This window comes from Cololabis saira, chromosome 19 (assembly GCF_033807715.1).
Source record: "Cololabis saira isolate AMF1-May2022 chromosome 19, fColSai1.1, whole genome shotgun sequence".
In the NCBI taxonomy this organism is placed as follows: Eukaryota; Metazoa; Chordata; class Actinopteri; order Beloniformes; family Belonidae; genus Cololabis; species Cololabis saira.
Window position 1 is genome coordinate 39,564,146 of NC_084605.1, and position 22,154 is coordinate 39,586,299.

Below are 22,154 nucleotides of genomic sequence, written 5' to 3' on the forward strand. Positions count from 1 at the left end.
TGTGGAATGTGCGTGTGTTGCTTCCCTGCAGTGCCAGGACCTCCAGTAGGAATCTTGTTCCCTGAAGTGCGGACCACCTCCGTCCGGCTCATCTGGCAGTCCCCGGCGCAGCCCAACGGCATCATCCTCGGTATGTTACAACGGACTTAGGTTTGGAAATATGATATTTTGATTCAAATCTAAGGCTCACACGATCTAAAACCCTGATTAGAAATGTGGTGGCACTCGTCTTTTACATAAAAGCAACGTAATACCAGCTGCGATTCCTGATTGCACCCATAATTCTTTGGAAATTTCAATATTTTTATTATTATTCACTCACTATTATGGAAAAGACCATGTTTTACATGGGAAATCAAATTTTTTCATTTTCCGGCATTGCTGGAAAGACTCCCTCCTAAGCTAATTGGGGATTTCCTTGTGAGACTTTGATTCATTATACATGTGGTGCATGATTCAATTTTAACTCCATTGTGTGTCAGACCAGCGCGGCGGCGGGGAAGAGCAGATGCCAGTGGAATCGTGTTAAAGAGTCCTCGTATTGTTCAGGAGACTCAGACGGTTCCTCTCTCTCTCCCCAGCCTACCAGATCACGTACCACCTGAACTCCAGCAACAGCAACACGGCCACGGTGGACGTGCTGAACCCCAGCGCCCGCCAGTACACGGTGACCAGTCTCAAGCCCGAGTCCGTCTACGTGTTCCGCATCACGGCCCAGACCAGGAAGGGCTGGGGCGAGGCGGCCGAGGCGCTGGTGGTCACCACGGAGAAAAGAGGTACTACTTTACTGAATGTGGTCTAAAGGAGGCGTTTTATGTCAAAAAATAAATAAAAACGTACAATTGTCTTTGCTAGATAAGATATATCCGATTGTTTGGAGTGACTACCAAGTATAAAATGCCAACATAAAGCCGCTCTGCCGCTGTGATTGGGCCTGTTGAGGTCTGAGAAGATGCTGTTCAGTGGCTCGCTCAGGTTTCCTCGGTGCTGTGACATCTCAGACCCGGACATTTATTAGAGGTGTAACAATATATTGTGCCACGAAATTTTGCGATACAAAAACATCACGATACGTGTCGTGGAGGTGACAAACTGTATCGCGATATTGGGTTATTAATATTAATCTATTGTGTTGACTAGTAACGGCCGCGCCTCGACCCGCGGACCAAAATCTTCCTCCGCTCAGAAGAAACTAGTACCGTTTTGGTCCCGATCACGGGACTCTTGCAGGGTTTTGAGCTCTGAACTTTTACTTATGTAAGGCTGGTGTAGAGTTAAGCCTTACCTTATCAAATTAAACCTTTTTGGGGTGGTGAGTAGGATAAACACGGGGACAACTTCTGCTGAGTTCCAGTGTACTTTAATGTCCCTCAACAGTGTAGGATTTTAGAACATCAACACAGCACCTAGTGCCGTACTGTGGCGTATCACTCCGCCCAATCTAAAACAGACTAATCACTACAGATAAACTGACTAGTGTCATTATAGTCCCTGATTTACATCAGAATATAAAGAATATATTTATAAAATAATGAACCCTGAATTACCAAAATAACCTTAACAAAAATAAATCTCCTCTTACACTTATAAGGTGAGCATGAATCAATCTTTTTATGATGTAAAATTGTATGTATTTATTTACTTTTATTTATTTATTTAATTTTAGATGTTAAATTTCTGGAAAAGTCAAATCATACATGAGAGAAACTATTCAGTTTGTGGCAAAATATTTGTACTTTGTACTAACCTGACATTTACTTTTAGTTCAGTTTGTGGAAAATGGTTGGCCTGACTTTCTCTTTAAAACTTAACCAGTTATAAAGCATTACAAACTGTAACAATAGGGCAAACGTACAGCATTGTTTTGTGTCTTTCAAATAAAAGACCATTTTTCCAGTCATATGTTCCTCATTCAAAGGTTGTTAAAAAAATACTGCTATAATATCGTATCGTTATTGTGACCTCAATATGGTGTATCGTACCGTATCTTGAGATTAGTGAATCATTCCACCCCTAACATTTACCCAGTCTCTCCATCTTCATATCAAACTAATTTCACATCATGCGGCATACGCTGTTCTTCAGAAAAGGGACACGTGTAGTTGTGACAGAGGAGAGGGGGGGTCCAGCGGTCGACTCCGCCCCCAAACTAGCAGCTGTAAACACAGCTATAAAGATATGCTTGAAAGCAGTGCTTTTGTTTGTTTAGATTTTTATCTGTGGTATTTAGACCACAGGATGTCACAGATATTTCATTAAAACCTCCGGAAATTGCATCAGCCTTTCATAAAAGTTTATAATAATGCCCCTTTAATGCATATTACAGGCCGAGACAGTTTTATTGAGCAGTAACGTTGTGTCGTTTTGAAGTCTGATAGATAAAAACATCGTTCAGATGATAACATAGATAATTTCAGACCACGCAAAGATCTTTGGACTACCAGTAGTTGATTTTCCGTCAACAGTCGGACGAGCAGATGTGTTCTGAGCAGCGTCTCCTCCCTGAGAGGATTTATTGGAAACAGTCTGCTGCAGTGTTGGAACGCATCACTTCCTCTGCTCCCCTCAAGGCATGTTGAGGATTGTTTACTCCGCAACTTTGATTTTCTCGTCTACTTCTCATCCTCCGTTCAGAGTCGCTCTTTTGTCAGAGCAAATGTGTGCAAGTTCCCCCGAAACTATTCAGCCGAGAATAAGCGTCCATCATCTTCCTCATCCGGCTGTTCCTCCTGCTCGTGGCTTATTCCACTCAGTCCTGAGTTTGTGTGGCTCAGAGTTTCCTCCCCCCCTCCCAGCTCGTCCCCAGCCCACCAGCCGTCCCTCGGTGCCGCAGAAGGAGGTCCAGGCCCGGCAGGTGCTGCTGGCCTGGGAGCCGGGCAGCGACGGCCTGTCCCCCGTGCGCTACTACACGGTGCAGCTGAGGGAGCTCCCCGAGAACAACTGGACCGTCCACTCCGCCTCCGTCAACCACGAGGCGTCTTCCTACATCGTGTCCAGGTAGAGTTTATCCTGGAGTTTCTGCTCTGGTGTAAAGTCAGCGGAGTACATTTGCCTTACTGCCTCAGTGGGAGCATATTCCTCTTGAGCAGATTAAGAACGCTAAGGTCCAGTGTTGTAATTATTCCCTGCCACCGCCCCTCAGGCTGAAACCCTTCACGTCCTACCAGTTCCGGGTCAAAGCCACCAACGACATCGGGGACAGCGAGTACAGCGAGGACAGCGAGGCCATCACAACCCTGCAGGACGGTGAGACTGAATGCTGTCGTCCTCTCTACTGTAAATACTGGAGGAGTGAATTACCTTCACTTGTGTTCTTCTCCCCCAAGAGTTAGATTTAGAAGAGTTAGAAACTTTCCCAGAGTGCTGTGCTGAGTCGTGGGCGTTTCCTTCTGGCCTTAAGGATGGAAACACTAAACACAAAATGAATGTCATGATGTCTTTGCTGTTTGATCCATCCTCCTGCCCGGTTTAGTTGTGTGTTGTGGTGCAAACCCGTTAGCAACATGCTACATGCTTTGTCCCTCCAAGAGTGGTGGGGATGGACGTCCATCTTTTGATACTTATGTGAAGTCCTACATCAATGACTGTGTTTCCATGCATCAATAACCCCTTTTAGGGGCACGGTGGCGCAGCAGGTAGTGCAGCCGTCTCACAGCAAGAGGGTCCTGGGTTCGATTCCCGCCGGGGACGCTGTGGGCGCTGAAGTGCGTGTTAGTTCCCCCATGACTTCAGTGCCCACACCCTGGGTGGGGTTGGTAAAAGGATCTTTCTGTGTGGAGTTTGCATGTTCTCCCCGTGTTCCCCTGGGTAGCTAATGGGAGCTACCCTCACAAAAACATGCACACAGTCCTGGGCTATACATGCCCCCTCTGGCCAACCGGGGCGCCAGATGGGGTGGGGAGGATCCGGCCGGAATAACGTGATCCTTCCACGCGCTACGTTCGGCCGGAGAAACCCCACCCTGTCTGGTGAAAAGAAGCGACCTGCTCACTCAGGTTAAGGAGGAGACCTGAGCTCAGTGCAGGGCCCTCCCGGGGTTGGTAGAGGATGGAAATGCACAGGACTGTTAGGTAGGAGCACTGGGTGATAAAATGGGGAAAAAACCGGGATAAAAATATTAAAAAAAAATAAATAAATAAAAAATAACCCTTTTAAAACCCGAATATTGGCAATAACCCGAATTTGCACGGCCATGTAAACACCAATAACCCCTTTGAATAACCAGAATTTGCTCATATTCCGGTTTTTAAAAACCCCAATATGAGCCCTGGGTTACTCCTTTTAAAACCTGAATATTGGGTCATGTAAACGGAACATGACCAGGACGAGAGTAATCACTTCATAAATGTAATGAAGGATATGAACATTTCTGCATTTGTAGACGGTAGAAAGTACCGGGATAGAAGATTTACAAGAAGGTGAGAGAAAAGTTGCGCGAAGCAGCATTTGTTTTGAATTTGGATACAGGAAGAAGAAGCAGAAATGACGGGAATTGCGTCATGATGTTCTCCGTGCGTCGCTGGTTTGATCCAGATATCCAGAATGATTAATTACCATGTAAACGCAATATTCAGAATGTTTCAGTAACTGGAATATTAGCAATAACCCCAATTTTGACTGCATGTAAACGTAGTCATTGTAATGCATGTGTGTTACGTATTGTGTTGATATTTCAATGTTGAATGTCAAGTTTTATGAGAAAAGTATCGTCCTGTATGTGGAAATGTGCACCAACTAGCTGGTGCAACGCCGACCCGGCTTCTGTGACGCCACGAGACAGGAAGGCCGTCTGGGAATGTTGGCAAAACAAAAGTGGACTCTTCAGTCTTCCCTGAACGCCGCGGTGCACGGGCGGCTTTAGCGCACTGAATCGTGGCCCGTTTTCGGGGTCAATTTAGCTAATCTGTTTTATTGTTTTTTATCTGTATTATTATCTTTTCTCAGCGCCCGACGAAGCGCCAATGATCCTGTCCGTCACCCCGCACACGACCACCTCGGTGCTGATCCGCTGGCAGGTAGGAAGCAGGAAGCGCTTGTCTTGTTTTCACTGTTTGCAGAGATCCAGAGATCCAGCAGTAATAAGAGGCCTAGCGGCTCGTGGCCAGGCCTGTACTTACACCCTGCACCCTGGCAGAGGCTCACACCTGCATTAACCCGTCATAAAGGGGGAAGCAGTCGCTCCCAGACGCAGTTTTACTTTTATGGAGAACACTTGGAGAGTTTACGAGGCTCGTGTTTGTCGCTCTGCCCCCCCCCCCCCCCCCTCTGGACCTGAAGGGGATTTCTCTGCATGACTCAAGCGGAGGACGAGCATCCTTTTCAGTCTGCGTGTTTTTAATTGTAGCAAGTCTCTTCAGCCGGAGACAAATCACAGGGTGATTAAGTCAAGCAGCGTTTGTGCCGTGTCTTAGGCTCTCATACAATCTGCTGCATCACTTTCTTTTTTTTTTTGTTTTCACAGCCGCCTCCCGAGGAAAAGATCAACGGCATCTTGCTGGGCTTCCGGATCCGCTACCGCGAGCTGCTGTACGACCGTCTCCGCAGCTTCGTTCACACGGCCAACAGCGCGTTCACCTGGGCCGAGCTCACCGGTGAGGAGCAGCTGCTGATGCAGCAGATACTGCAGCAGCAGCTGCCACCTGCTCCGTCGGGCGGGGGGGCGATGGGGCACAAATACATTTTCTGCTCTAATATTTCCATTCAGAAGCTCTACACATTATGCACAGCCATAATGAAGCGTAAATAACCAGCCAGCGATAGAAATTCGACACGGAAACAGATTCAGCGAGAACATATTGAAAGAAATGTGCAGTTTCTGCAGTTTGCTTTGGTAACAGATAATTACAAGACTCCGTCACACTTGATTATTCCAGTGTCAGCAGCCGGCATTATTTCCATTAGAGAGGAGCTTTCAAACAGGCCCATTCTTCTGCCGCGATCCTCCCCGACGGTCTTGACACTTCACAGCAAAACATTTCATCTTGTGATCAGTGGTTATCAGCCTCAGGCTATGATTAGGTTAACCCAGGAGCCGCTCTCTCTAGCTCCCGGCGCCGCCAGCCCTGTAATTTCCCTCTCGTGGAGTCACTCTGGAGCTAATTCAGAGCCGCCTCCATCATCGTGATTGTGTGGGTATTTACGCCCCCCTCTCCACAAGGAAAGTGCTGGACGTTGAAACCTCTGTCTTTTCCTTAACTTCCTCTCGTTGTGTCTCTTTCATTCCCTCTCTCTCCGCAGCCCCCTACAGCCTCCGGAACCTGAGCGACCCCACTCTCGCCCAGTACGAGCTGGACAGTAAGTCCCGTCACGTCTCCGTCAGCCGGCCGGCCAGGGGCCCATTCCTGCAGAGAAATGAAAGACAAAGATGGACGGAATGTCCACAGTGATTTATTTGAACCCTTGTGCTGTCTCCGGGTCAAGGAAGGAAGGAAGAGAAGAGGGGAGGAAGGAAGGAAGGAAGGAAGGAAGGAAGGAAGGAAGGAAGGAAGGAAGGAAGGAAGGAAGGAAGGAAGGAAGGAAGGAAGGAAGGAAGGAAGGAAGAAAAGAGGAAGGAAGGAAGGAAGGTGAGAGCAGGAGGAAAGAAGGAAGGAAGGAAGGAAGGAAGGAAGGAAGGAAGGAAGGAAGGAAGGAAGGAAGGAAGGAAGGAAGGAAGGAAGGAAGGAAGGAAGGAAGGAAGGAAGGAAGGAAGGAAGGAAGGAAGGAAGAAAAGAGGAAGGAAGGAAGGAAGGAAGGAAGGAAGGAAGGAAGGAAGGAAGGAAGGAAGGAAGAAAAGAGGAAGGAAGGAAGGAAGGTGAGAACAGGAGGAAAGAAGGAAGGAAGGAAGGAAGGAAGGAAGGAAGGAAGGAAGGAGGAAGGAAGGAAGGAAGGAAGGAAGGAAGGAAGGAAGGAAGGAAGGAAGGAAGGAAGGAGAGAGCAGGAGGAAGGAAGGAAGGAAGGAGGAAGGAAGGAAGGAAGGAAGGAAGGAAGGAAGGAAGGAAGGAAGGAAGGAAGGAAGGAAGGAAGGAAGGAGAGAGCAGGAGGAAGGAAGGAAGGAAGGAAGGAAGGAAGGAAGGAAGGAAGGAAGGAAGGAAGGAAGGAAGGAAGGAAGGAAGGAAGGAAGGAAGGAAGGAGAGAGCAGGAGGAAGGAAGGAAGGAAGGAAGGAAGGAGAGAGCGGAAGGAAGGAAGGAAGGAAGGAAGGAAGGAAGGAAGGAAGGAAGGAAGGAAGGGAGGGAGGGAGGGAGGGAGGGAGGGAGGGAGGGAGGAAGGAAGGAAGGAAGGAAGGAAGGAAGGAAGGAAGGAAGGAAGGAAGGAAGGAAGGAAGGAAGGAGAGAGCAGAGGAAAGAAGGACAGGAGAATTAGGAGAGTACCAGGGTTAAGCAGAACATTCTCACTCTCTGTGACTGCAGTCAAACACGCTCATGGTTTTACACGTTCCAGCTTATTTGGACAACCACAACAAAAGCAGATGGGCTCATATTTCTTTAGTAGCTGCACGCAGCAGCATTCAGCAACCCCATAATTACACCGTCCCTCAGGGATTTGTAATTGAAGCAGAAACGTCTTCCTTGAGCAAAATTATTCACAGCAGTTATTTCATGTTTAATTCCTTGTAACAGCGTAATGTCTGGACGGGAAGGAAGCCATTCAAGGATTCTTAATATTTAATCAGTGACTTAAGCTAATTGTTGGGCAACCTGGAGGAGGGACGGGGGGTTTAGGTGACTTTTCTGAATCCTTTATTTCCCCTGCAGAGCTAAGTAAGCACAAGCGCTACGAGATCCGGATGAGCGTGTACAACGCGGTGGGCGACGGGCCCACCACCCCCCCGCAGGAGGTGTTTGTGGGAGAGGCGGGTACGTAAAACCCTTTTATTCACCTCAACGGGATGTACTCACGGTAGAGACCTGGGGAAAGCAGCCAGAGCAGAAAGCCAGTTCCTCATGTCCAGTTGTTGCATGTCCTCACAGAAGTGCTCCGTCTGCGGTGTAGTAGAGGCATCAGCACCTCTGCTGGGACGACGTGGTGTTGAAAGACGTCCCCACTCTTAAACAGGCCGTATTGTCAGCACAGCAGTTACCCCCAGTACTGGAGTTGAGGGGGGATGAGGGGGATGGCATCCCCCCTGAAATAAAAACGGTCCAAATCATCCCCCTGAAATAAAAACGGTCCAAATCATCCCCCCTGTAAAACTGCCATCCCCCCTTTCCATCCCTTATGTCATTTCATCAATGAATGTGGTTTTACTGCTATTTCAACATTTAGAGTCATCACCAAAAAAATAACACCAGAAAAATAACCTATTTGACAATTTTCACCCGTTTCAAGTAAATTTCCACTTGAAATAAGTAGAAAAATCTGCCAGTGGGACAAGATTTATCTTCTCATTACAAGCAAAAAAATCTTGTTCCACTGGCAGATTTTTCTACTTATTTCAAGTGGAAATCTACTTGAAACAGGTGAAAATTGTTCCAGTGATGAGTCTTGTTTTAAGTGTAATGAGATTTTTTTACTAAAATTAGACATTTTAACTAGAAATAAGACAAATATTCTTGTTAAGATTTTGAGTTTTTGCAGTGATCCATTTTACTTATCCTGTGAAGGACAGAGTCATATTGATAAGTTCAGAAAAGTGTTTTTTATTGTTGTGTTTTGATGTATTTGATGTAAGCCCAGTGGATATTTAAAGCTTACAGAAGGCTGCATTTAACTGCTGCTATGTCATTCCTGCAGTATTTCTGCAGGTGTTTTGGTCACTGCTATTATTTTTTTTTTTAAACATTTATTTATTAAGAATTTTGTTCATATAACAGACAATACAGAACAAGACAACAAGGCACATAATAAGAAAAAAGAAAAAAAAAAAAAAAAAAAAAAAAACATCTGTAATGTATAGTGATAAGTGTAGAATCCAGTTGTTCGTGACACAGTATACAGTCCGTAGGATTACATTGACTAATTACATTGTTTAAAGGAAGAAAGCAGAATGAAATCAATAAAATTATTAAATAAAATAAATTAATCATTACTTTATTAAATCAAATTAGATTAAATCAAAGGAGAAAAAAAAAGAGAAAGGAAAAAGAAAAACTCAGCCTCAATCCATCTTATCACCCTTCCATCCGTCAACTTCTATATTGTTATTCTGAAGGAAGTTATAGAATGTGGTCCAAATTTCCAAAAACTTGTCAAGTCTGTTCTTTATTGTGTAGCTTATCCTCTCCAAAGCTAAGCAAAAAGTCATTCCCTTCAACCACTGGGATGTGGCACAGGGTGTATCTGATTTCCACGAGCAAGCTATACAACGTTTGGCTTCTAGAAAACAAATATTCAGAAGAGATCTAATTTTTTTGGAGGTGGTGAAGTCCTCTGGATAGAGATTTAGTAGCCACATTTTAGGACATAGTGGTATCTCTTCACCTGTGATTCGGCTAGCAAGGTCCAAAACTTTCCTCCAAAAAGAAAGTATCTGTGGACAATCCCACATACAGTGAAATAAGGTACCTTTTAGGTCCTTGCATTTGAAGCAGGTATCAGGTATGTTTGAATTAAAGTGATGAAGCTTAGCTGGTGTTATGTATAGACGGCTTAGCCATTTGTATTGCAGCAGTTTGGAGTTTGTGTTTATGGATTGAGTCTGAGCTAGAGAACATGCTTTGGACCATTCCTCCTCTGTTAAATTTCCCTGCAAGTCTATTCTCCATGCTTTAAACAAGCGTTGTGATGACTCTTTAGACTTGCTTACAAAAAGCTTATAAAATAAGGAAACCTGCCCTCTAGAATGTAAAAACCTCAAAGAGTAGTCCTCTAATGTGGATGGGGGAGGAAGATTCAAATTATTACTCTGTTTGGAAAGGATAAAGCTTCTAAGTTGAAGATATTTAAAAAAAAATGTTTTGCAGGAATCCCATATTTCGATTTGAGCTCCTCAAATGACATGAGAATCGCGTTTTCATTATAGAGGTCAGCTATCTTGGCTATACCCTGGGAAGCCCAGATTTTAAAACCTAGATCTGCTCTACCAGGCTGGAATTCGTTATTACCAAAAATTGGAGAAAATTGAGACAGTGTAGTTGTTTCTCCCAGATATGCAAGAGCATTATGCCAGATTAGTACTGTATTTCTGAGGAAAGGATTTTTAGTATGTTTGAGTAGTTCTTGTTTGTTGGCAGAATATACATATAAGTTTAAAGGAATGTTAATTGAATGTGCTTCTATTGAAACCCAGGCTGGGGGGTGGTTTCTCTCAAAATAAAACATTCCTGCCCTGATTTGAGCAGCCCAGTAGTACCACTCAAGATTTGGTAATTGTAAACCACCTCTCTCATATGGCAAGTACAGTAGCGAGAGCTTAAGCCTGGGGCGCTTATTGTTCCAAACAAAGTTATAAAAAAGCTTTCTAAGTGAATTAAAGAGTGAGGATGGAGGAGCGAGTGGGATAGATTGGAACAGATACATAAATTTAGGTAAAATTGACATCTTCAATACATTTATTCGCCCGATCATTGAAATGGGCAAATGATTCCATCTATTTATAAGTTGGGTGATCTTATCTGTTAAAGTATTGTAGTTATTAGGAACAATTTTGTCGGTGGTGGGAGCAACATTAACACCCAGGTATGTGAAACCATTGTGTGAAACCGTGAAAGGAGTACGAATTGGAGGGTTTAGTCGATCCTTTTCATCCATGAATAATATTACAGATTTGGAGTAATTTATTTTGTATCCTGCAAAAGTGCCAAAGTAGTTAGATATGTCTAGTAAAGTTGGTAGTGTCTGTTTCAAATTAGAGCAAAACAAGATTACGTCATCAGCATATAGGGCTATACGATGTTCCATGTCTCCTATCCTTATGCCGGTAAAAGCAGTATGATTTCGAATTGCCATGGCAAGTGGCTCAATAGCCAAGGTAAATAACAGAGGAGACAAGGGACAACCTTGTCTTGTGCCCCTGTACAACCTAAAAGGTGCTGAAGACAGTCCATTTGTTAAAACTACAGCTTGAGGGTTAACGTAAAGTAGTCTAATCCAACTGAGAAATTCCCCCTTTATACCAAATCTTTGTAGTACCTCGAACAGGAAGTGCCACTCCACTCTGTCAAAGGCCTTCTCGGCATCCAATGACAAGATAGCAGCGTCCGCACAGCCTGACTTTTCAAACACAATGTTTAGCACTCGTCATATATTATGAAATCCCTGTCGTCCCTGAACAAAGCCATTTTGATCCTGGTGCACCATTTGAGGAAGAAGTGTATCTAACCGTCTAGCTAATATTTTGCAAAGAATTTTGAGGTCGTTATTAAGAAGTGATATTGGTCTATATGATGTACAAAGTGTAGACGTTTTACCCGGTTTTAACAGAAGTGTAATCACTGCCATATTTAGAGAGGGGGGGGGAGAGACCCGTTGCCTAAGGACTCCTTATACATTTCAAGTAGAGGTGGCAGTAATGTTTCTGGAAATAATTTATAAATTTTGATGGGGATCCCATCGGGTCCTGGAGTCTTTCCCCCTTTCATATTCCTAGTGGCTGCAGACAGTTCCTCAATGGTTATGCCAAGGTTTAGATCAGCCAAGAAGTTGTCCTCAAGGGGTCTGATGTTCAATGAATCTAAAAATTTGTTTTGTTTTTGTAAAGCTGGGGTTGAGAGATCCGTTTTGTATAAGTTCTCATAGAAACCTTCTTTAAGGTCACTAGTCTCCGAGCCATCATCCAACCGAATCGTATTTATTGTTCTTTCAGTTTCAAATTGTTTAACACGCCAAGCTAAGAGTTTACTGGCCTTCTCCCCCTGCTCATAATAGGATTGTTTCAATTTCAGCAGACTTTTAGTTGCTTTGTTGACAGATAGCAAATTGTATTTAGCTCTAAGTTCATTAAGATCTTTAAATGACTGTTGGGAAGGGTTTAAGAAGTGTTTTGATTCAGTTTTTTAATCTTTTTCTCTAGCTGTTCCATCTCCAACCTCCAAGATTTATGTTTAAAGCTTGTAAAACTTATCATCTGTCCTCTCAGGAAGGCTTTGAATGCTTCCCACCGTATAGCAGCTGATGTTTGGGATGTGTTATTTTTAAAGTAATCATCAATTTGCGCCCTAATAAACTCCACAAATTCTGGTTCCCTCAGCCAAAATGACTGAAGGCGGCACCCCGTGGAGAAATTCAGCGTCTGAGGCATATTTAGACAAAATGAAAACGATGCATGGTCTGAAATTATAATACTGTCGTACCAGCTCCTCGAGATTGTGGGCGCCAAAGAGGCAGAGATCAAAAAGTAATCGATTCTGGAGAATGTTTGGCAGGTGGCAGAATAACATGAAAAGGTCGACTGATTAGGATAGATTTTTCTCCATATGTCAGTTAAATTAAATTCTTTAATATACTGTAATAATTCCTTTCTCGTCTGGGCATGGGTGTCAGTGCTATTATTTGTAATATATTATATTATTTGTAATCAGCACAAATTATCTGTCCCCATATGATAAAATCCACCATCCCCCCTGATGGTTTTTTACAACTCCAGTACTGGTTACCTCCCATGTGGACGGAGGTGGTGTTGCTACATAGGGTGCCTTTAACAGTAGAACTCCTTCCATACTGGCTATGGCACCAGCCCGGGGTGAGGGTGTCATTTCCTCACGATGTGTGCAGCGTTACAGGCGGGTGATGGATAAGAGCAGAGCCTTCAGAGCTGACATGGTGCCGACACGGATCACTTGTCCGCTTTGAGTGAAGGGTCACTGAAAATCAATATGAGCGCCAGAGCTCAAGCCCAGTGTCGACCGTGCACGTACTAGAGGGGACTAATACGAGCGTTTAATCGCTCCACTGGAGCCTGAAAGACTTGCAGGACATTTTATGAAGTTTTTCCTTTAATTAGTCACCCATTTGTCGATAGTAAATGAAAACAGGCACCTACCACTTGTTAAAATATCCCTTTTGTTGTTGTCGTTGTTGTCGGTGGAATGGACCGTAACAGTACCCACCGCCCCGCCGCAGAGCGTCGCTATTCAGACCGCAACAGCCACCCAGTTGGACGTGACGTGGGACCCTCCACCCGTGGGTGCCCAAAATGGAGACATCCAGGGCTACAAGGTCAGATACTGGAGCAGCATCTCTTATTGAACTACTCTCATATCGTAATGTGATGCTAAAACATGTTTGTCTTTGTCTCAAAGGTTTATTATGAATCACTATTCAACACAGCTATGGCAGAAACACGACTAAAGTTTGTCCGTTTAACAAACTTTAGTCATGTTTCTGGCATAGCTGTGTTTGAAAGGTTCGACCTGGTCCAGTCGTATCGTGACATTTGTCATTCAGACAGGAACGGCTGCTCTAAAAGCTCATATGACCCACTTCCATATTCATTGATCCCTTTTTTCCTTCTCGCAGATTTACTTTTGGGAGTTCCAGCGCAAGAATGAGACGGAGCGCTTGCGAACTTTGTTCATGCCAGAAGGAGGAGTGAAGCTGAAGAACCTGACCGGTTACACCACGTACATGATCAGCCTGGCGGCCTTCAACGCGGCGGGGGATGGGCCCCGCAGCCCCCCCACCAAGGGCCGCACGCAGCAGGCAGGTGAGTCCCGCCAGCAGAAACGTTAGGCATTAAGGATGAAATCCTCCCACGCTCCTGCTCCTTCCCTGCCCTTATGGGTCACATGTCACTAAATAGTCATCTGCCATAAAGGAATGAAACTACGACGGAGTATTAGGGCCAAACTAAGACATTACGAGAATAAAGTGATAACATAATGAGAATAAAGTCGTAAAATTACGAGAATAAAGTCATAATGTTGCAAGAATAAAGTCGTAATAGAATAAAGTTGTAATATTATGAGAATAAAGTTGTAATATTATGAGAATAAAGTCGTAATATTACGAGAATAAAGTCGTAATATTACGAGAATAAAGTCGTAATATTACGAGAATAAAGTCATCATATTACGAGAATAAAGTCGTAATTTATGAGAATAAAGTCGTAATATTACGAGAATAAAGTCGTAATATTACGAGAATAAAGTCGTAATATTACGAGAATAAAGTCATCATATTACGAGAATAAAGTCGTAACATTACGAGAATAAAGTCGTAATATTAAATATATTATAAATATAACTTCACAAGATGCTCAATATTCAACATTTTAACACACTCTTCCTGTTAGAGTTCTCATAAATTACCACTTTATTCTTGTAATATTACGACTTTATTCTCATAAATTACGACTTTATTCTCGTAATGTTACGACTTTATTCTCGTAATATGATGACTTTATTCTCGTAATATTACGACTTTATTCTCGTAATATTACGACTTTATTCTCGTAATATTACGACTTTATTCTCATAATATTACGACTTTATTCTTGCAACATTATGACTTTATTCTCGTAATTTTACGACTTTATTCTCATATTATTATGACTTTATTTTCGTAATTTCCTTTTTTTTTTCTTAGTTTGGCCCTCATACTCGTCGTATGAAACTCCCAGGTAGTTGCAGGTGGTGACTTTGTCTCAGACAAGCAAAAGGAAAAGAAAAGCTAAAGAGGGAAAGTTCCCAGCTTTTAGGTCATCCCCAGAGGTCACTGTTGCACAACGAGGAGGGGAGGAGGGGAGGAGGGGAGGAGGGGAGAGCTGCAGGGAGACGTAGTTATCCCATCTTTGTAGAACTCAAAGAGGCTTTGTCCTCTGCAAGCGTCTCTGCTCCTGCACCTTAAAGACAGACAGGTCTGTGTCTGCAGCAGCGTCCCAGCCCGGAGCCAGTGACTGTCATCTCAAACCGCTCTGACCTGACCTGACCGGGTCAGCCAGTATTTGTCGGGGGAAGTCGATCCTTTTAACCTGCTTGTGTTTTAGCAAAACTGTGGATTTGACCCGATCGATGCAGCAGGGTTAGTGGATAAGGACACAGCCTTCCCTCGTCTCTCACACCAACACCTTCCAGCTGCAGCCCTGCAGCCCTGCAGCTCCCAGCCCTGCAGCCCTGCAGCCCTGCAGCCCTGCAGCTCCCAGTCCTGCAGCTCCCAGCCCTGCAGCCCTGCAACCCTGCAGCCCTGCAGCCCTGCATCCCTGCATCCCTGCAGCTCCCAGCCCTGCAGCCCTGCAGCTCCCAGCCCTGCAGCTCCCAGCCCTGCAGCCCTGCATCCCTGCAGCTCCCGCAGCCCTGCAGCTCCTGCAGCCCTGCAGCCCTGCAGCCCTGCATCCCTGCAGCTCCCAGCCCTGCAGCTCCTGCAGCCCTGCAGCTCCTGCAGCCCTGCAGCTCCTGCAGACCTGCAGCTCCTGCAGCCCTGCAGCTCCTGCATCCCTGCAGCTCCCAGCCCTGCAGCTCCTGCAGCTCCTGCAGACCTGCAGACCTGCAGCCCTGCAGCTCCTGCAGACCTGCAGCCCTGCAGCCCTGCCGTACGAGCGTCCCGGGGCTGCGGGAGGAAAGCTGCAGCGAGAGCTGCTCCAACCTGCAGATGGGAGCAGAGCTGAGAGGAAAATAATCACTAAACTTTGGCAGACGCACAAAAGGGTTAAGGCCCTCAGGGGGGGAAGATGTTTATATTTCCACACTCATTATTTAGCTGCAGTAGCTTCAGTAGGGAAACTTAAAGAGCCAGGCACGAGTACGGGGTTAATCTGCCTAAACTAGCACAAGGTTTTTACGGTTGTATGTTGTCTATCACACAGATTTGTCCTTCTGACTCTCGTATGTGTTTACACTCTCATCTTATGTCTTGTGATGTTTCCTGTTGAATAAAATCTCCAAAAACCCCTCCATAGTCCTTAGTCCCATGATTATTAACGATGTGTTCTGGGACCTGTGACTCCTCTGCGTTCCAGCTCCGAGCTCCCCGAGCTTCATCCACTTCAGCGAGCTGACCACCACGTCGGTCAACGTGTCCTGGGGCGACCCCACCTTCCCCAACGGCATCATCGAGGGCTACCGGCTCGTCTACGAGCCCCTGACCCCCGTAGACGGTAATCCTTAACGCTACCCGTCTCCCTTCTCTCCTCACAGCAGGGCCCGGCTGGGAGAGCAGCTCCCTGCACCGCGGGATCAATGACTCCATTCCTGCTGCTCAGGAACTTAATATTTGATCAATGAAGTCAGCCTTGGTGAAATCTTGTAGTGTGCATTTTTCTTGATAATAAAACCACCGCATTCACCTGAATAACTCATCTGCCATTGCAACTCCTTACTTGTTTACGACTCTCATCCCGAGTAATACCTGACGGCAGTGTTCTGCACTTATGGCAAGCCGTTTTAACATTTAATGGCTAAGTTTGACTGTCCAGAATTAACATTGCAGATATTTACATTGCATTTTGACTAGTCGTAATTCCAGTTCAAGATATCTTCAACTTTGTTCTGACTAGTCAAAACTTAATTTAAGATATCTAAAAAGGACGATATCTTGAATTGAGGGGAATTAAAGATATCTTGAACTGGAATTAGGGCTAGTCAGAATTAAATTGTAGATATCTGAAACTGGAATTACAGCTAGTCGTAATTCAGTTGCAGATATCCGTAATTCACATCTGCAACTGAATTGTTGGATATCTGTAATTAGAAACCCCATACACATGAATGGCAAAAGTGATGTCATTTGTCCTAGGAAGAATTGCGTTGTGGATATCTGAAATGACAATTGTGGATAGGAAGAATGTAATTGTAGATATCTGAAATGCTCTTTTTGACTAGGAAGAAATGAATTGCGTAATTGCTTGCCATTTGCACTACTAATCCCATCCTGATGCGTGTGTTTGCCTGTGTTGCGCCTGCTCCCACGTTGCCTGGCTTGTGTAAGACCTGCTCTAAATGTGGTATGTTTGTCTAGACTCTTCCGTGGCCTGTGCCGACTGTCTCCACTCCCCCTCCCCCCCAGGCGTCAGTAAGACAGTGACGGTGGACGTGAAGGGAAGCGGCCCTCTCTGGTTGAAACTCAGAGACCTGGCGGACGCCGTCACCTACAACTTCCGCATCCGGGCCAAGACCTTCATCTACGGGCCGGAGGTGGAGGCCAACATCACCACCGGGCCTGGGGAGGGTAGGTCGGGCTCGTGTCGGGGCCTCCAGCCAAAGTCTTGTTGATAGTTTCTTTTCCAACTTTGTTTTGTCTCTTCAGGAGCCCCAGGCCCCCCCGGAGAGCCTTTTATCACGCGCTACAGTTCCGCCCTCACCCTTCACTGGACCGGCGGCGACCCGGGACGTTCTCCCATAACACGCCACGTCATCGAGGCCAGACCTTCAGGTGGGCGGGTTAGCTTTAGTTTTAGTTCGCTCGGAGGGTTTTTACCTCTGATCTGGTCACCCGGCGGTCGTCTGAAGAGAGATTGACTACGTTTACATGCAGTCAAAATTTGGGTTATTGCTAATATTCCGGTTACTGAAACATTGGGAATATTTCGTTTACATGGTAATTAATTATTTGGGATAATCAAACCAAATAAATGGATCAAACCAGTGATGCACGGAGAACGTCATGACGTAATTCCCGTCATTTCTGCTTCTTCTTCCTGTATCCAAATTCAAAACAAATGCTGCTTCGTGCAACTTTTCTTTCATCTTCTTGTAAATCTTCTATCCCGGTACTTTCTACCATCTACAAATGCAGAAATGTTCATATCCTTCATTACATTTATGAAGTGATTAGTCTCCTCCTGGTCTTGGTTTCTCCGTGTTTAGAAGAACTTCCTGGACTCAAAAGACCAGGATTCCTTGTGAACAGAGCATGAGCAGAGAACAAATTCCTGTTCCGTTTGATGGGGATATTCCGTTTGGTGTTTACATGACCCAATATTTAGGTTTTAAAAGGAGTAACCCAGGGCTCATATTGGGGTTTTTAAAAACCATAATATGAGCAAATTCTGGTTATTCAAAGGGGTTATTGGTGTTTACATGGCCGTGCAAATTCAGGTTATTGCCAATATTCGGGTTTTAAAAGGGTTATTGATGCATGGAAACACAGTCATTGACTGTCGTTCGGTGCCAGCCCCTGGTGGTCAGACAGCGAACTGCAACGACCTGTACTTCCTGCTTGATCTCAACTCCAAAAAGCGGAAGTTGCCCCTTCTTTTTTCACACACACAAAATTCCAAGCATGTCTCAATGAGTCATTTCAAACCGAGCAAGAACATGGAATCGTGTAATTGGAGGCTTTGTTTGTTTTTATCGGGAGCGTTGAGGCTTGGATCCACTCTTTTGGGAGATATCAGTCTGTTGTGGAATCACAGTGGACAGAACAAACTTACTAGCCTGAAAACAAACTTGAGATGATGAGGATAAAAGCCCACAGGACACACCCTGAGATGATCTCTCCATTAGTACCCTCCACCTTATTTTAGCCCCGCTGACAGTTTGATGAAGCAAGGCCGGTGCTCTAAAATGTCAGCATGCTGCCCCACCGTCTGTGTCCCTGCTATTTTAATGGCTTATTGATTCGGTCACTGCAGTTGAGACAATCGGCATCCTGTTCCAGTCGTGACTGACACGCCCTGGCAGGACAAACAGGGTGATGGATGTCGGACGTCTCCCGGGGAAGGCTACGTTTCACCCCTTCCAAGCAAAAGCCCGTACTTTTCAGAGCGTTGAGCGGAGCGTCGGGCGGCCATGCAAAGTGCGGCTCTCCCGTTAATCCTGTCCCTCGCAGGCACAACCTTTCCTCTTCCTCTTTTCTCATCCAGAAGTCAGCGCGGCTCGTCGTCTGTTTTTCTCTCGGGATCAAATTACATCCGCCCTTTTCAACTTTTGTCCAAGTTCGGCATTGAGACAGATGAACCGCGGTGCTTGTTTATGTGCGCACCCCATTAAAAGCGCCAGACTAACATTGATATTTACAAGCGGCGATGTGTAATAAATGATCTCTGGCAGCGTTTTCATAGCGGGCCGCGAGGCATCCGACTCTGTTTCACTTGAAATATGTCTCTGCCACTATTTATGTTGTCAGCTTGGTTTCACTAAATTTTTACGAGAGTGGTGAAATTTATGGATTGTGTAATATTTGACGGAAATGATCAAATCCCCCGAGAAGCGCAGGCGAGACGGGTGCCAGACACCAGGAACACCAGCGACGGCCGGGCTGTGGCTCATTCACGCTGTGCCTGAAATGATAATTGTAATCCATTACAGATGAGGGCTTGTGGGACATCTTAATCAAGGATATCCCTAAGGATGCAACATCACACACGTTCAACATGGACATACTCAAGCAAGGCGTCAGCTATGACTTCCGGGTGATTGGAGTGAACGACTACGGCTACGGATCTCCCAGTCTACCTTCTCCTTCCATATCTGGTGAGCTTTCATTTATTTCTTAATAGAATTGGAATGAAGTGAATTGCATTAGCTTTGAGACTTAATTAAACGCCTCTCAGGCCTGGCAGAATTGCGGCTACGCGGGCCGACCAGCATGAATTTGGTCTCCGTGTGTTTCATCTAGCTCAGAAAGTGGCCCCGTTCTACGAGGAGTGGTGGTTCCTGGTGGTGGTGGCGCTGGTGGGGCTCATCTTCATCCTGCTGCTGGTTTTCATCCTCATCATCAGAGGACAGAGCAAGAAGTATGCCAAGAAAACCGAATCCGGTGAGTGGAATTCAGAGCTCCCAAACTGAAGAGGAGAATTTAATGATTTGCAATTTTTTTTTAATCGCTTGCACGTTTCAGTGATTTTCACATTTTAAAAAGCTTTTTTGGAGTGGGTTAAGTTCTGACTTTGAGCGCCGGCCGAGTAGCGGGGTAATAAAAAGAGGAGAGGGAGAGACGGAGAGCAGGGGGCCTACTTGTCCATTCAGATCAGCTCTGACATCAGCGGGCATTTCCCTGGGCTCAGCACTTTTGCGGTGGCCGTTTATCCGGCGGGGGAGGGGAGGGGAGGGGTCCCTGCGGGTCATTGCCCATCTCCCTGACTGACAGAGGGAAAACAAGAGGCTCCTTCTCACTCGGACACAAAGACGCTCTCTGAGCCTCCGTATCCCCCTCCAGGAATCCGGCCCCAGCTACCGGAGCCGGCCAGTGCGTTTTTCTTGTTCTGTGTGTTTGTGTAATCACCAGTTGACCTTAAGTAGCCCCGGGGCCAGCCTCGGTAGCCGTGGCCCGGCTGTGGCACCCTGAAAGTGTTTTTAAACCGGCAACATGGCAAGCGATGGCCTCCCCGAACATCAATCTGCCGCAGAGCCGCGAGCCGAGGCTGGGACTCGCTTTATAATGTTGGTTTTGACTGACACTTTAGTCTTAGAAAAACTTTCATGTGGGATTTACAGTGTTTACTCAGAGGCATGCTCATAAATCATACTCTCCACATCCATGTCTGCCACAGTTATTGCGTGCGTCATTTGCCCTGAACGTCGAATGGTATATTTTTGAGATTATCCCTGTAAAGTTTTTCATTTCCACCCAAAATTTAAGTGACACTTCAAATCCTAAATTCTCTTCCTGATGAGACGCGATGTTTGCCTTGGCATGAGTCACATTTAAAGGGATATTTCAGCATTTTGGGAGTCACTTTTGTGCTCCTTCTGCTGATGGCTCCATGTGAAAATCAATGGCGCCCTTGTAGCTGTCTGTTGGATGGAGAGCTACATCAGCACATGATTACATCGGCTAACAAAGACTACAAACCATTGGCAGTACAGTCCCCGTGAAAGAAAGAAAATCCATCTTCCAGGAGTCTGGTTGTTCCTTTAGGTGGGAAGGCTGGAGAGCTCAAGGCTCCAACTAAGTATCCACATGTTTTTATATATTTTCTTCTGACTTTACAGTTTTTCACAATTGTTTAAACACATTTATTGGAACATCAGACACAATGTGCACAACCTGAAACTCATGTTTCAGGTGGCTGAACCAATCCTGCTGAACTCCAAGCACATTTACTGCTCTAGACTCAAATTCCCATTCCATACCACACATTTCTCACAACACTATACACAATTCCCAATATCCTGCACACTCTTCCTGAATTCCCTCTCTTGCTGTTCACACAGAACACACAGTCAATCACATTTCTAAACTCCAAAGGCCGTTGTGCAACATGCAATCAGCAATTAGCCATAAAAGGGTCACAGGTTTAGAGTCACAGGTAAAGCTCCTGGTTTGTTTGGAGAACAATGGATGGAGGTAATATTGAGAGAGGTAGCAGCTTGCTGTTATGTCCAGTGGACTGCACATTCTGAGTCCAAATACTGTAAAATACTATTTGTTGTTTCAGTAAAGAATTGTGTGTTGTTTTCTATTTGAGTAGCCTATACATAAGAATATATGGTGATATATTCCGTCCAACAGCTGAAGGTGTAACACTGAACATACAAATGCATGATTCTACTGAGCATTCATAGGCTATAGTGAAATACGCGCATTTTTCATTTTCTCCTGTTCAAATCCAATTACTCGGGTCGCAGTGGGGCGGTGCTGATCTCCGCAATTTGAAGCCTTGTATAATAATCGTAAACAAAATAAAGATTACTACTTCATGGATTTCACCTATCACGGATTCTTTTTGGAACGTAACCCCCGCGAAAAACCAGGGATTACTGTACTTACTGTACTTAAGTAAAACACGCAATACGGCTCCATAAAAAAGGCCTAACTATAAAAGTTAAAGATGCAAAATCCAAATGACTAAAAGATTGTAGCAACAATAAGTCGGATAGAATATAAATGACTATGCTACGGTAGGAGTTTATTCACAGCTCAGAATAAACTATTAGCTAAGTTATGCCGTTCTAAGCACTAAGACCACACCCATAATTATGCATACATATATTTATATCATTTTAACTGAACAAAACATCCATCCAGATGTCATGGATGTGAAGTGAAGAAGTGAAGAACAGAGGGACTGTGGGGGGTCAGTCAGGCTGACCAACAACTAACCGGACATGCAATAACTTTGTGCAATATTACACTTTTTCTATCCTTAGAATTCTTTTTATGGCACTGCACTTTCTATTTTTATTTTTATCTTTTATTCAAAATTTTGTCATCTTTTTATCTTTATATGGGTGTTCGGCTTTTGGGGTGTTTGATTTGTAAATGACAGTGCTGTGTGAGTGAGATGGAGATGTTAGTTTCCCCGAGGAAACCTCCCAAAGAGATGAACCCTTGTGCAGGAAGGAAGGAAGGAAGGAAGGAAGGAAGGAAGGAAGGAAGGAAGGAAGGAAGGAAGGAAGGAAGGAAGGAAGGAAGGAAGGAA

General features: G+C 45.0%; 1 protein-coding gene across 1 annotated transcript in view; it reads left to right on the forward strand.

Moving 5' to 3' along the window:
- Positions 1 to 22,154, forward strand: part of sdk2b (sidekick cell adhesion molecule 2b) — a 457,224-nt gene that overhangs the window by 412,040 nt on the left and 23,030 nt on the right. Inside the window, exons 28-42 of the mRNA XM_061707744.1 lie at positions 32 to 130; positions 582 to 776; positions 2,796 to 2,997; positions 3,143 to 3,246; positions 4,945 to 5,015; positions 5,462 to 5,591; positions 6,238 to 6,294; positions 7,732 to 7,833; positions 12,957 to 13,072; positions 13,373 to 13,559; positions 15,810 to 15,947; positions 16,808 to 17,017; positions 17,096 to 17,221; positions 19,099 to 19,263; positions 19,409 to 19,549. Coding sequence (XP_061563728.1) covers positions 32 to 130; positions 582 to 776; positions 2,796 to 2,997; positions 3,143 to 3,246; positions 4,945 to 5,015; positions 5,462 to 5,591; positions 6,238 to 6,294; positions 7,732 to 7,833; positions 12,957 to 13,072; positions 13,373 to 13,559; positions 15,810 to 15,947; positions 16,808 to 17,017; positions 17,096 to 17,221; positions 19,099 to 19,263; positions 19,409 to 19,549 — 2,043 coding nt within the window. The remainder of the gene's footprint in view (positions 1 to 31; positions 131 to 581; positions 777 to 2,795; positions 2,998 to 3,142; positions 3,247 to 4,944; positions 5,016 to 5,461; positions 5,592 to 6,237; positions 6,295 to 7,731; positions 7,834 to 12,956; positions 13,073 to 13,372; positions 13,560 to 15,809; positions 15,948 to 16,807; positions 17,018 to 17,095; positions 17,222 to 19,098; positions 19,264 to 19,408; positions 19,550 to 22,154) is intronic.